This window comes from Talpa occidentalis, unplaced genomic scaffold (genome assembly GCF_014898055.3).
Source record: "Talpa occidentalis isolate TD23 unplaced genomic scaffold, MPIMG_talOcc4v2.1 talOcc4.16, whole genome shotgun sequence".
Taxonomy (NCBI): Eukaryota; Metazoa; Chordata; class Mammalia; order Eulipotyphla; family Talpidae; genus Talpa; species Talpa occidentalis.
The window spans coordinates 13670930-13685961 of record NW_023601653.1 but is presented as its reverse complement, the minus strand read 5'-3'; the positions used below and the strand labels follow the sequence as shown (position 1 = coordinate 13685961).

At 45.2% G+C, this 15032-nt stretch overlaps 1 protein-coding gene across 2 annotated transcripts in view; it reads left to right on the top strand.

The window, feature by feature from the left end:
- Positions 1-15032, top strand: part of ANO4 (anoctamin 4) — a 301260-nt gene that overhangs the window by 10418 nt on the left and 275810 nt on the right. Inside the window, exons 2-4 of one of the 2 annotated variants that reach the window (XM_054696102.1) lie at positions 3786-3869; positions 10294-10545; positions 14188-14361. In XM_054696102.1, coding sequence (XP_054552077.1) covers positions 3786-3869; positions 10294-10545; positions 14188-14361 — 510 coding nt within the window. The remainder of the gene's footprint in view (positions 1-3785; positions 3870-10293; positions 10546-14187; positions 14362-15032) is intronic. The other variant, XM_054696103.1, reaches the window with a different exon arrangement.

Sequence of the window (15032 nt, the reverse complement as noted above, 5' to 3'; positions counted from 1 at the left end):
CTTCTCTCTCTCTCATTCTATGTACCTTTTTTTTTTTTTAAAGATTTATTTTTATTTATTTATACAAGCACTGGGTACAGTCAGAAGCGCGGGAGGGTGAGAGAATTCACCAGAGCCAGAGCGGGGAGCAGAGCAGGCAGAAGGACAGAAGTACACTGCTGAGGGGAGCAGCGGGCGGCAGGAGAGGTCTGCGCGCCATGTGGGACCCTCCTCCAGTGGCCGGGGAGCAGCCAGTGAACCAGCACTGCAGAGGCTGCGGGCAGCTTCGCCACCCAGCGCTCAACCGCTGCGCCACCGGGGAGGCCCTCATTCTATGCACCTTTAATGCCACTGACCTTGTCCCTGGAAGTTCTCCTGCCTTTCAAAATCTTTTAAGGATACTTCATTAGTGAAGGGCTTAAGATGAGGAATGACAACTCTAGACTGGTCAGAGTAGTCTGATATGTTTTAAGTCTGGGTTTTGTTGATTCAGCTGATTCCACGGATATATACTAAATCATTTGCTAACAATGCATTTTGAGTAGCTGATTTATTTTTACTAACCATACCCTTTCTTCCCTTGAAAAGGTGAGATAAGCATATTCTCACTATTTTCCAGAAGGAAAAAGTAATACTGTGGGAAGTCAACAGCTTGATGAGCCTTCCAGGAGCTTGTGTACAGCAAAGCTGGACTTCAAACCCAGGGGGGCCTGCTCCCAGCCCGGAGCTCTGTCTCTTTGCTCACAGCAGCCTCTGTTGAGGTTCTAGCCAGGGGTGGGAGATGGTCATTGTTGATTCTTTAATTTCATGCTCTCCTTTTTCCTTTCCAGCGAACATATGCTCAGGATTTACCTAGAACAGGCGCACTGCTAAGCTCTAGAAATCACAAATTGAATGCCATGTGGGTCTGCCTGGACCAGCCTTGGGCTAGGATCCCCATGAGGCCCTGCGGTCTCACCTCTCAGCGCTGCAGGAGGGTGTCTGTTCAGGCTGCTCCTCAGAGAGGGATGGTCTGGAAATGCTTCTTAAAGGAGGAGTCAGCCACATGCTCTTATAGTTCCCCTGCATTAAAGAGCTATTTTCAGCAGCTTACCTTCTGTCTCTGGACCCACAGTGGCCTTAACGTGGCCCCAGAGAGCCCCCACTCTTTCAGACGAAGGGCCCCTTTCCTGCCTTCTCTGTCCTGGTACCTGCTAGCACTTTCCTCCTAACAAAACCTTCTTCCCTACTCCTCCTCACTGCTCTCATTGAATCTCACTCTCACGTGATTCCAGATACCCTTTGCCCATGAATGCATTTGACTAATCATTACTCATTATTTTTTTCCTCTAGACCTAGAATTTTCACCTGTATAGATCTGCTTCTCAGGTTTTCCTACAATCACATACCATGTAATATTCGCACGTCTCTGTTAGCTCAGCTGTGCACTGTTATTACAGTCGACTCTGTTCTCACCGGTAGTGCTTTATAATACATAGATGTTTCTTTACATTTTTGAAAACTGCTTTTTTGTACCCCTGCCATTTTTATAAATACTTTGAAGCAGTTCTGATCATGACTTGAGCTCTGTTCTGCCACGTGCTGGGGTATGACTTGCATCCGAGCGAGGGTCACAGCTCCCTGTTCGTCACTGTGTGTGAGATGATATGGGTGGGCGAGACCACATGGATGGACAGGTGTAGCGGCAGGAGGGCATGGAGCGGGATCCCCATGACCCAAGCAGCTGCGTGAAGGAGAGAGTCCTAGATCCCTCAGTGGCTTCTCAGGCTTTTATTGGGATTTACCAGGTACGCGGCAGGCAGAGGTGCAGGCAGAGGCCTACCAGCCTCCCAGCCCCCATCAAGTCTTCACTCTTTCTGGGCTCTCCAGCCTTCTCTGGTGGTCTCTGCCTCTCTTTTGGTCGCTGTAAGAGGGCAGGACTGGACACAGTGCAGGTTTTCTAGGATCCCATGCAGACCGGGTAAAGGAGGAGTCAGAGTCCTTAGTGGGTTTTTGCAGGTCTTTTATTGGGGTTCACCAGGCATATGGCAGGCAGGGGTGCTGGCATATGGCAGGCAGGGGAGGCCTGCCAGCCTCCCAGCCCCCAGCAAGTCTTCACTCTATCTGGGCTCTCTAGCATTGGTTCTGCTGCTTCTCGGCTTTTCTTTCGGCTTCGGCTTTGGCTTCTACTGCTGCTGCTGCTGGCATCCCCGTGACACCGCCCTTAAAAGCACAGTCTTAGCTCAGCTGAATCCCATCTACCTATGCCCACACCCTATTCCAGGTGCCCGCCATCAGGCATGCATTCAGGACAAGGATCCATCATCTATCCTGATGGCGGAAGGGCAGAAAAGCCTGATACCTTTTACCTTACCCTACAGTCGCCCTTTCGCTCTTGTTCTGCTTCTCTGCTCTCCTGCTGGCGTCCCCGTGATGCCACCCTGATAAGCCCAGTCTTAGCCCAGGTGAATCCCATCTACCTATGCACACACCCTACTCCAGGTGCCCGCCATCAGGCATGCATTCAGGACCGCAAGGATCCATCATCAATCCTGAAAAGCCTGATAATCACTTACCCTACAACAGGCTAAGAGGCTATGGAGAAGTAAAGTTTGGGTTTCTTTTAAAAATGAATTTTATTGCAGTACCACTTGTTTACCACCTTCACCTCTGGACAAGTGTCTAGACCGCACCTCGCCCACCACCATCCAACTGACCCCTCTACCTGTTCCAGCCACCCAGTAATCTCCCTTCTGTTGCCAGACTCTAAATGTTTTTGTTTTGTTTTGTTTGCTTTGCTTTTTTGTATTCCACATAAGAGTAATATCATGCAGCGTGTGTCTTTCTCCTCCTGACTTATTTACTAGGTATAATCCCCACAAGGTCCATCCATGCTCTTGCAAATGGCAAGATTTCATCTTTTTTTTTTTTAACCACTGATTAATATTCCACTGTGCCTAAGACTTGGCTATTGTGAATAGTGTTGCTGTGAATTTAGGAGTGAACATGTTTTCATGTTCATTGGATAAATACCTAGCAGTGTAAGTGCGGAGTCACGTGGTAGTTCTGTTTTTAATTGTTTACCCCCTTTGCCCAGAGCATTTTCTGTTCACAGTAGTGAGGAATTCAATGCAGGGCACATTGCACACTTTGAAGGGACATTCATTTCCATCTCCAAGCCCTCTTCTCCCAGGGTTTGGCCGTGTCACTTCTTATCCAGATTACTGCAGTGGCCTCATCAAGGCATCTTTCTGCCTCTTCTCTTACCCTCCTCCAGTCTGTCCTTGTAACTGCCTGCAAGTGATTGTTTTGAATTGAAAAATGGGATCCTGCTCTCCGGGAAAAATCCAAATTTGCTAGCATGGCTAATAAGACCCATCGTAGTCCTTTTATTATTGTGTCCAGCTGCTAACTCACCAGGCTGGCTGTGCCTCTGAGCCTGCAGACATTGATAGCTCTGCCTTGATGTTTCCCTCAACTCATCTCTCTTTTGTCTAGGTAGAGACTCAGTTCTAGGTTTAAGTTCAGATGTCACTTCCTCCAAGAAGCCCTCCCTGATACCCTCTAATCCAGACCAGGTGGTCTTTAACCTGCCTCTGCACTCCTCCCTGAGTGCAGTATAGTAACGGTGACACCAGGCTGAAATTAGCTGCTGTGGAGAGTCTGGGTGGGTTTTTTTTTGAGTGCCTGGCACTTTGTGTTCCTGAAGTATCAGCGGGTGAACCAGTAAATGTGAGGTTGCCCAGGCACAGAGTGGATTCACATTCACAATGTGGTCATAGTGTTTACCAGGACATAATTCACCTTCCCTTTTGCTTTCTTAACAGACAAGGACGTGAGCAGTGGGAGTTATAACCTTTCCTCAGCAACGACGGGCAGCTACTACAGTTGCGTCAGCCAGATCACCATAGGTGAGCAGTTGTGTCATTTTTTTAAATAAAAATTATTATTGCCTGGGGGTGGGAGTGCCAAGGAAGGAGGAGAAAATATTAGCGCCTAAGCATTTGTTTTCAGAATCAGAGCAATTGCTCCTGGACGCACCTTCCTGGAGCGCCCTCTTGTGGATCCTTGATGCCACTGCAGAGGGAAAAAATTAGAAATACCATAAGATTCTAGGTATTTATCTAATGAATACAAAAATGTTTTCATTATGTACTTAATATTAAAATTGACTTTATTTCTAAGATTTCTATATAGTCATTTATTTTTAAAAGAAAATTTATATCACAATCGCAAATAGAAAATGTACAATATTTCCCATGAGTATAAGGTCGTGCACGATACATACAATAACAGCAAATCAGTTTTATTGAATGCTGCTGCCATGCACCCTCGTTTCTCAGAAATAATATCTCCTGTAGAATATGGCCTCTGTAGAAATTTGATGTCTGTGATTTGGGGTGTGTTCTCTCTCCCTCTTCATCCCCTTGAGCATCCCCCAAGAGGCAGATGCTAGCAGAGCATATTGTGTTAACCCAACGCTGGCTCCCAGCTGCGCTCCTACTCAACCTCACACATTTTATTTGGGTCAAAAAGGGAAGAGCAACTTATTATTATTATTATTATTATTATTATTATTTTGCTAACTACATCCTTTCCCTTCAAAAATTTCCATTTCCTTTCAAAAATCTCTTGATTCCAGAACTGTGGTCACCAATTTAGTAGGAAAAATATGATACTAATTGTAGCTGATACAATTCTGTGCTTATTTTTTGCAAATGATTTTTGACCCTAGAAATACATTATTCTACTTAATCAAGACCCTAATAGGAAGGTTATACTATTTTCCCCTTGTACTGATAGAAAACTTGCTCTTTGTCAGCGAGCCATAAATTAATGTATCCAGAATTTCAAACCACGTCTGTCTGACACTAAATCTCGTATTCTTCATGGTTACTCATGTTCTTCATGGTTTCTCAGACTCCAGTAGTGCAGGCCAGTAATTAAGAATCTCTAAAGTGGGTTTGAATTATTTTTATTATAAGGACATGTAAGTATGTGCAGATATAAAACTAACTGTAGACACCTTACACTCCAAATAGCTGTAAGAATCGAATCAGATTTACATATAACTCCTTAAAGCTAAAGAAAAAAAATACAGATCTGCCACATTTATTTCACATGAAGGATGTTGCTATTTTGCTAAAATGCAGTTGCTGCTGGTGATGCAACAGGGTATGGGCTGCTGCCCTGGGGGTTCTTTGAGTTCAGTCCAGCTTTCTCACTAGGTCTGATAACTCCTCTCTGCACCACCTTTTTCTGCTCCGTCCACTGTGAAATCTCTGTGAAGGTCACTCCGGTGACTGGATCTTCATTTGATGTGAAATGTCTCCCCACTCATGGAAGGTATCAGTGGGAGCCATATTGATGGGAACATAACCCCGGAGTTAAAGTGGCAAAACCTGGTCACAGTATGCATGTGCTATTTTTAAATGATGTTAACTTTTAAATGAAAAATAAAAAGAATTTAAAAATTCTTGTGGAGGGGTCCAGGGCCCTGGTTTGAAAACCCTATTTAGCCTAAAGAGATTCCCAGAGATATATGCTAAATAGCAAGAAGTCATTTAGAGTTCAAAGGAGCAGGACAGCAAGAACAACGCATGGATGAAAGAAGGTTATGCTGGTGGTGAGCGGGGTGGATTGCACGTGGGAGAAACTGGTACCTGTGTCTGCGGTCCTGACATGAGGCAGTAACGAACATGGGGCGCAAGTGTGGAGGGAAAGGCAGAGGCAAATATGGCTGCACTTGGAGTTGGGGAGACAGAGTCTGAGCCACTCCTGGAAATACAGATGTCAGGAAGAGGCTGTGACGGCTCTCTGTTAGATGTGTTGGGTTCGAGCTACCCATGAGACACCCCCCCTCCCCATAATGCCCCCTGGAAACTTAGACATGTGGAGAGAACGGACAGGAGGTGACGTGAACATCGAGCGTGTAGGGACTCAGGACCAGTGTATGAAAGCTCAATTTTGGTGTAGAAATGAGGACAGAGGTTAAGATCCCAGGAGCACATTTCTTGGAAAGTCCAGAGAACTTCCAGGAAGGGAAACTGAGGAGGGTTAAACTTACCAGTCTGCTCCTGACGGCATCCTGAAAGCCAGGCCAGGGGATGATGGGATGGGAGCCAGGTTGTAAAACTCTGAAGAAGCTGCAAGCAGAAACTTAGCTTTTTAAGACACTTGTCATAAAATGGAAGGGTAGACAGTGAGGACCATATGGTTGCTGGTGCTTTCTGGGAGCTTTCTCTGTGCCAAGCACTCTGCAAGTACTCTTTCTGTATTTACTCTTTTAATCCTCACAACAACCTTATGAGAGAGTTAGTTAGTTTCCCCATTTTATAGACGAGGTAACTAAGTTCTCAAGAAATTAAAAAGTTACCTAAGGATACATGGGTAGTAAGTATTGGCGTTTGAACCCAGGTCATCCCGTTCCCATTGGACAACTCTCTTGATATTTGCATCTTACAGACTGTCTGACCATGGACCAAGTGCCATCCTCTGGGTTTATCAATTGGGGCTACTATGCCAGACGCTTATGTGTTGCATTGTGTCCCCCAAAGGTATACTGAAGCCCTAACTCCTGGCACCTGTGAATGTGACCTTATTTGGATACGGAGTCTTTGCAGGTGTAATGAGTTGAGATGAAGTCATACTTGCTTAGGGTGGGTCCTAATCCAATATGACTGATCTTGTAAGAAGAGACACAGGCATACAAGGAGAGCTCTTTGTGATGATGGAGGCAGAGATTAGTGATGTGTCTACAGAAGAAGGAATACCAAGCATTGCCAGCAACATCAGAAGCTAAGAAAAAGTCATGGTATGGATTCTTCCCTAGAGTTTCAAAGATAGCATAGTCCTGCCAACCTCTTGATTTGAGGCGTCTAGCTTCCAGAACAACATGAGAATAACAGCGTGTTTTAAGCCATCTCTTTGCAGTACTTTGTGACAGCACCTTCAGGAGACTCATACCACATGTTCTCACTGACCTGTGCAGCTGCCTCTAAAGGGAGGTGGGTGTGACGGGCACTTAGTTAGCTCAGAAGGTGAAAGGATAACTGAAAAGCCCTTGAACCTTGTTCTAGACCCCAGACTCAAAATGGCTGGAACCATAAGGAAATTCATTGCGCACAGCAGAGGCTGTTCAGTGATGTAGGGAACAACCTTCTCCCCATTCCCTTCCTTGGAGAATTTATCTTCACAATGATGGCCACATGGTGGCCTTGGTCCCAGGAACTGCGTTCAGTCACGCTACCCAGAGAAAGAAGCAACTTTGGCTCCTTCTTCAGGTTTTTCCCTCTAGGCACTGAGACCCGTTCTGTGCCTCAGACTTCTTCTCCCAGCTCATCGGGCAGGGTTGGGTCCTATGGCCACCCTGAACCAATCATTAACAAGGAGGATGCGACCATCTGTAGAATCATCACACCCAAGGGGGGCAGAAGGAGGAGGGAGGTCCTGAGTTATGTGACTGGGTGGGGTGGGATGACACCCCAAACAAAAAACGATTCTGTTGTTGCGAGGAAGAAAGGATGGATTCTGCGTTGACATCAAGCAGTGTCCACTGCCCACGGTCTGTCCAGTACAAAGCACTTTCGAAGTATTTATAGTAAAGGCAGAAAATAATTAACCTCTTTGGCCTCAAAGTTCTGGCGGGAGGACAGTTCTCTGGATCCCTCGAGCAGTTGATTTTTAACAGCTCCCCTTGTTTTCTCTCATCTTCACACTTCAGTCTTTCTCTGACAGAACAGTCATCTCACACAGAGCGTCACATGTGTGAGGGAACTCTGGTTAACGAAATAGTGCACATGTGGATTTCCTGCTAATTTATTTTCTGTAGGATGCTTTATCCTGCTGAAAGTGCAGTTGCCGGAAAAGAAAAGGAAAAAATAATCTAAGAATTAAAAAAATCTAAGAGTCAGAAAAATGATCTTGTCTGAAATCTTCCTTTTATTTTTTTAAAGATTTATTTATTTATGCATACAAGGGCTGGGGTACAGGCCAGAGATGCAGGGGGTGAGAGGATTCACCAGAGACAGAGTGGGGAACAGAACTGGCAGATTGGCTGAGATATATTGCTGAGGGGAGCAGCAGGTGAGTCAGGAGAGGTCTGCTGTGCCATGTGGGCAGCTCCCTGGTCGGCTGAGGGGATCGAACTCCTGTTGCAGAAGGTGCGAATTGCTTCGTAATGCGATGCTTAACCCCTTGCGCCACCAGGGAGGCCCCTTGTCTGAAATATTTCTATTCAGCCACGAGACCTTTGGAAAACACCTTCCTTTGTGATAGTCAAAGCAAAATTGGAAAACGTTAGAGTTAATTATCACCATCGTTTCTCAGGGCAGCCTGCAATTCTGAGGGTTCATGAGGATCTCTTCAGGATTTGGGGGCTAGGGGCTGATAAAGTTGACCTAGAACGCAAAGGGAGCTGTGACCCCAGCACCCAACCTACTCCCAAGGTACAGGCTGGCTGGTGAGGGGTGGTGGGCAGGCTGCCAATGTGACATCCCTGTCACTTGTGGCTTGTACACTTGGGTGCCAGCTGTCCCCCTGAATGCTTGGTTACCCTCTCAAAATACTTTGACCTCATTGCTCTTTCAAAGTTAGGCTGATCCATTTATATTCTATCTGAATTATGTAGAGTTTATCATAGCTCATTTGTATCAATAACATGGATTAAAATATTTGCTAATGAACTCCATTTCTGGAGTAAATGATGTGAATAAATGACGTGGTAATTTCCAAACTAAAAATAGCCTAAATAAACAATATCTTTGCAAAATTAAGCATATGCTATAAATCAGCTATAATTTTATAAAAGAAATTGCAAGATCTGAAATTGCAGCAAGTCCAGAGTTCCTTGGGACTTTTCGACATAATGCTTTTGCATTGTGCTTTATTCTGTAATGACTCTTGAAGAATTTGGGAGAATGGAAAAGAGAAGAGAGATTTAAGTGAATTTCTGAGTGAAGCAACAAGACAAGGGAAAACATGATCTTATATTTATTACTGTGAAAGGATCTGTGGTACAAATAGAGGCAATATATTTTCATATTTTTAATAATAACATAATGCAACAATTTAAATGGAACATTCTGGAATTTCATTTCTATGGGCCAGTCTTCTCTTGGGAGCTGTGAGAGAACCAAGAGTGAGGCAGGCTGGGAATAATGTATTAGGGAGTGGTGGGGACTGTAGCTGAATGGAATTCCCTTAGTTACCCAAAGGTGGTGGCTGCTGTGGTTGCTTTAGCTGAGAGTTACCATGTGGCAATGTGGTCCCATGTGACTTGATCTTTAGGAGATGAAGAGATTTTTTCAAGATAAGCCAGAAAACTCAAAATTTTTATTGTTGTTAGTTTTAATTTTTCCTCAAATTAGTAGAAGTGTGGGCTAAATAAAATATATCTGCAGAACAGCTCTCTCTCCCCTTGTCTCTAGGTTTCACCCTTGCCAGTAAGGCCAAGTTCATGCTGCTTTTTCTATGACCTCATCCCTCCACCTACAAGGGCTCTCTCCCCTAAAATTCCAGGGGACAGTTTCTGTCCTACTTTAAATTGTTTCTTTCATCTAGCTTTGTACTATAGTTAGTTGTAGTTTGGGGGGGAAGCGGAACATGTTTTGGAGAAGATCTGGGCTCAGATTCTGCCTCTAGCACTTAATGGAAGCTCAGTCTAGAGCAAGCTGACATTCAGTTTCCTCATCTAATACTGAAATAGTAACAGTTCCTTTGTACAATAGCTGTGAAGATTAGAATCATTTCTACAAAATATGTAGCACATAGTAAGCCTTGAGTTGTTTTTCCATTATGAACACAAATCTTATCTCCTTTATCAGACTCTGAGTTCCTTAAGGGCAAAGGCCTGGCACCTAGCACATAGCATGTGCTTAATTAACATACGTTGAGTAAGTGAACAGGATCCTTCAACTATGGTTGTTCCTGCTTGTTCATTAGTAACATGCCTCCTGTTTTCAAGGGGTGTTTGATTTGACTCACAGCTAAGACTTTTGGGGAAATACAAAAACCAGTACTGTCTAAAGCTTATTTTTTTAAGATTTATTTTATTTATGCAATAGCTGGGGTATAGGCCAGAGGCACAGGAGCGTGAGAGGATTTACCAGAGACAGAGCGGGGAGCAGAACAGGCAGATGGACTGAAAGCACTGCTGAGGGGAGCAGCGGGTGAGACAGGAGAGGTCTGCTGCATCATGTGGGTAGTTCCCTGGCCAGCTGGGAATTGACCCTGCCCTGTGGACAGGTTCACAGTGCTGTGCTCAACCTGCTGTGACACCGGGGAGGCCCTAAAGCTTTGATTGCAGCTCTTGACCTAAGGCATTTCTCTCACCAGGTTATGATGTTGCTGGGCCTGTTGCGATTGGGCTCACCCACTGGAAAAATCCTTATGCACAAGGCCGACCCCCCCTCCCATCAGACCTGCCTATCTTCGTCTCCAAGGATGCAGGCCTCCCTGTGTATCACCGATCCTTCACCCGCAAGACCGACCTGGCCACGCCTTTGTCTTGCCCAGCCTCACTGTCCATCACTCCAGTGCCTTCTTACAGCAGCAGCAGCCAGGAAACCCTGAGTCAAGATACTACAGGTAAGAGGTTCAGGACTCAATGCATTTAAGGGTCTCTTCTTGCACTTGTCTGCTGAGCAAATTGTATTTGCATTTCTGCTCTGTGATGCTATGGAGCCAACATTTCCCCTGTAGTCACTGGCCTTTAATAGCTTGGCTGTATCAGATGGAAGGTTGGTTGTGTTTAGAAATATGTGACCTAAGTGTTAATTCCATTTTGCAAAATATCCAGAAATCAGCCCTGATTCAGAATTTAGGTGCGGTCATGTGATTTATTGTTTATTTGTTTAATTCTTTTATCCTCTAGTGACAAGGCATCTATCTTGTATCCTTACAGAGGGGAGGGTGCGAGGTGTCTCTGTGGAGTGTCTCATAAGAGCAGTAATCCCATTCATGAGGACTGCATCCATCTTCTAATACCATCACATTGAGGATTAGGGTTTCAACCCAGGCATTTTATGAGGACACAAACATGTAGACCATAGCAGTTGGAGAAAAATTAGAATGACTTTTGAGACATAAATTCAAACTTCAGTATTCATATATAAAGCTTTATTGGGACACAGTCCTATTAATACACATGCCATCTGTGGAAGCTTTCTTATGGCCCAGCTGAATAATTGTGACAGAGACCATAGGGACTACAAAGCTGAAAATATTTATTATCTGACCCTTTGCAGAAAGTTGCTGATTCTTGATCTATGTGATCTTTGGGAGTCAGGACTTAAACAAGCAGGGCAAGAAAAATACTTGCTGTATCTTCCTTTAAAATTTATTATTTACACTTTAAAAGAGTTGTAGAAAGCTCTACTATGCAAGTATGGCCTGTTAATTGTCTTTATTTCGAGTCTGAATTGAAGGATTAAATAACGCAAAATCTATCCTGCCATGTTTTTCCTTCTATAGACACGTCACATAGAGATAACGGTTTGGGTGGGCAAATCCAATGTGTAATTGGATTTTGTCTTGGAAATGAATCTTTGAATGTTGACTTTTTTTTTTTTTTTTTGCATAGAAGAACTGGGGTATAGGCCAAGGTGTGGGGTGGGAGGGTGAGAAGATTCACTAGAGAGAGTGGGGAGCAGGACAAGCGGATCTACTGGAATACACTGCTGAGGGGAACAGCGGGCGAGACAGGAGAGGTCTGCTGTTCCAGATTGGTGATGATTTTCCAAGGGTCTAGCTTGACCTGTGACCCACAGTCTGAGCACAGCCCTGGGGCCTTGTCATGGCATGGAGAATGTTCATCCGCCTTTCCTCATCACCCTATTGGGGTTATGGGTGTTTCTCTATGTGAGAACTGTGCATCTGTGATGTGCCCAACTGGAATGATGCTATGGGTTTGCCTGGGGTGTCAGTACCCTGGAGGAGGTACCCATTTAAGAGCATGAATCCAGTTTCTTTCAATGAATTGTGACCAGATGCTTTCAGGATTGATGCTGAAGGAAATGGGGTGGGTGTTGGAGTTTCAGGGCAGCTGTTGGGGTAGGGAAGGTGACCTTCACATTAGGGTTGAACAATGAATGTGTTATCTGTAGAGATTTTGTTGCATGGGATTTTTGAGTTCTTGGCACTATTACTTGTGATTCTATTTTTTTTTTCTTTTAAAGATTTATTTATTTATTTATTTATTTATACAAGCACTGAGCATAGTCAGAAGTGTGGGAGGGTGAGAGGACCCACCAGAGCCAGAGCGGGGAACAGAACAGGCAGATGGACGAAATACACTGCTGAGGGGAGCAGCGGGCGAGACAGGAGAGGTCTGGGGCACCACGTGGGTCCCCTTCCTGGTGGCCAGGGATCAAACTCGTCCTTCAGAGGCTGTGGATAGCTTCACAGTGCTGTGCTTTAATCCTTTGCGCCACCAGGGAGGCCCTGCTCAGAATCTTAACCACCATCTTTTTCATCTCTCAGAGAAAAACGATTTCAGTTGGGAATCACCTGTACTTTAGAAGTAATAGGATCATTGGTAATGTTCATTTGACAAGAGTTCATTTGACAAGACTAAGAGAAATAAATTACTGAGATTTGTTCAAGTTTTCTAGTTTCCCCTTCTTCTCTTGCATTTGGCTGTATTGTTCTTAATCAGAATTCAAGGCAGTGTCCTGTCACTCAATTTCTGATCCTAGCACAATCCTGTTAATTCCTTCTCCTTGTGTGGTGGTTACTTCATTTAGAAGATTGAAAACATCAGTGAATCAGGGAATGATTAATGGCACATGAGGACAAAGTCAATTAAATGATGTAGCCATAAAGTTACTCGAGGATTTCTGATATAGAAACTAAACAATTTGATTTAGAACTGTATTAAACTTGATTTGCAAGGAATGAGATAGTTTAGAATCAAAAGGCATTAAGATACTCCCATAAAGTCATCCATCCATAGTCATCTGAATGCTTGTTAGTTGAGGTGTGGCCTTCAAGAGATAAGGGGGCCTGAACTGAGCTTGAGAAATATAAGCAAAAGGGGTGGATGGAGGCACATTTTGGGGGTTCAACAGGAATTGGTGATTAATGGGTGCAGTATATCAGTGAATAGATAGCCCAAGTATCTCCATAATGTTAAAATATGATACCGAAAGGTCATAATTTATTACATCAGTGGTTCTCACACTTTAATGTGAATATGAATCACCTGCACATGGTGTTAAATTGCAGCCCTTCGTTCAGTGGGTGCTGGGTCGGGGTGAGACTCTGTACTTCTGACAAGCTCCTAAGTGATGGTTGTGGAACTTTGGATTTAGTACCAGGTGCAGATGATAAAATATTTTACTCAAGAATGTTTGGATACCAACTGGCACAAGCCTGTACAAGGAAGGGGTCTTCTTAAAGATCCTCAGCAATATTGTTTATCAAAACATATCCCTGAATTTCTGGGGCCTCCCCGGTGTTGCTGCGGTTGAGCGCTGGGTTGCAAAGCTGCCCGCAGCCTCTGCAGCGCTGGTTCCATCCCCGGCTGCTCCCCGGCCACCAGAGGAGGGTCCCACATGGCGCGCAGACCTCTCCTGCCGCCCGCTGCTCCCCTCAGCAGTGTACTTCGGTCCTTCTGCCTGCTCTGCTCCCCGCTCTGGCTCTGGTGAATTCTCTCACCCTCCCGTGCTTCTGACTGTACCCAGTGCTTGTATAAATAAATAAATAAATCTTAAAAAAAAAAAAAAATCCCTGAATTTCTAAGACGGCACTCTGGAAAGACACTGCTTTACCAGCAGTTCCAAGGGGGAGGTCTGCTTATACTGAGCAATGGGAAAATCTCTGACCTGAGAGGTAGGTAGAAGTGTCCTAACTTTTTGTGTGCACTGCTGAGATACTAAAAAACAGCCAGCCCCTTCACCCCAACCCCCAATCATGGTATTGACTTGAGAGGAGGGAGCTTAGTTATCTTAGTTTGGGTTCCCTGGGAGATAGATTCTGAGTCAAAATTACATGTAAGTTTACTGGAGAGAACCATGGTGGTGGGGGTGGGTGTGGGGTGGGGTGGGGGTGGTATGTGTGTGTGTGTGGTGGGGAGTGGGAGGGTGAAGGAAGCAGGACTGGGCACAGGATTCAGGCTGTGATGCTCCCTGAAGCCTTCAGCCCATCACACAGGGAGATCTGGAGTTGGTGCAGCCCTTGAGACCTGCCCCCCAGTAGGAGTTCATGTCCTCCCATCTTTGCTGGCTGCAGCTGCTACGGAAAGGGACTCAATTTTTGAGAAGTTCTCTCGGAGGGCAAAGACCCAGAGGGAGGCTGAGCTGAGACCACTCCCTCCAATCCATCAGCTGTTTGCAATGAAGCTAAAAGGATATAAGCGGGGCGGCAGGCTGGCGTGCACAGTGGTGTTCTCCAGGCACAAGGAAGGTAAGTCTCGGCAAGCTTTTGCGGAATTTGGGAGGGGATGGCTGGCTGCTTGGTAAACAGAGGACTGAGTTGAAGTGGATTTGGATTTTTGAGACTGGTGCATGAGAGTTCATCCAGCTTGTGGCCATCCGCTGAGTTTTCATTTTGCAAACCAAGACCTACCTAGTCCAGGAGCAGGGTTCTGGGTGCTTCGGAGAAAGGTCTGGTATCCGGCTGGACTTTGAGCACCTGGATTCATGTCTGTTTGTAGTTTTCTCCAGCAAAGGGCACCTAGCTGGCCGGGTCGCACCCTTTTCATGCTGCTCACCTTGTTGTGAAGTCATGTTTGGAAACTTTGTACAGTGTTTGCCTTTTCAGGAAATGATACAAGGGATTTGTAGTTGCACTGGAGTGTGGGTGACTTGGCCCTGCTTTTCTGGTGGAGGTAGTGTGATTCATGGTCCTGCATCCGTCCGCCAGCTGTTCTGGGTGTGCTCTGTGTCACTCACCTCATTGAGGGCTGTGCATATTGTGGGGACCCAAACAGCTCCTTTCTTTAAGGAATGGCAGGGGTGCAAGCTAGTGGATGAAACAGATATTAGCTAATCACAGATATAGGAAAACCTGATTTGCTCAGTGGTCGGGAAGGAGGGAAATCTATTAGGGATTCCTCTGGCATTGCTGGCCAGGGG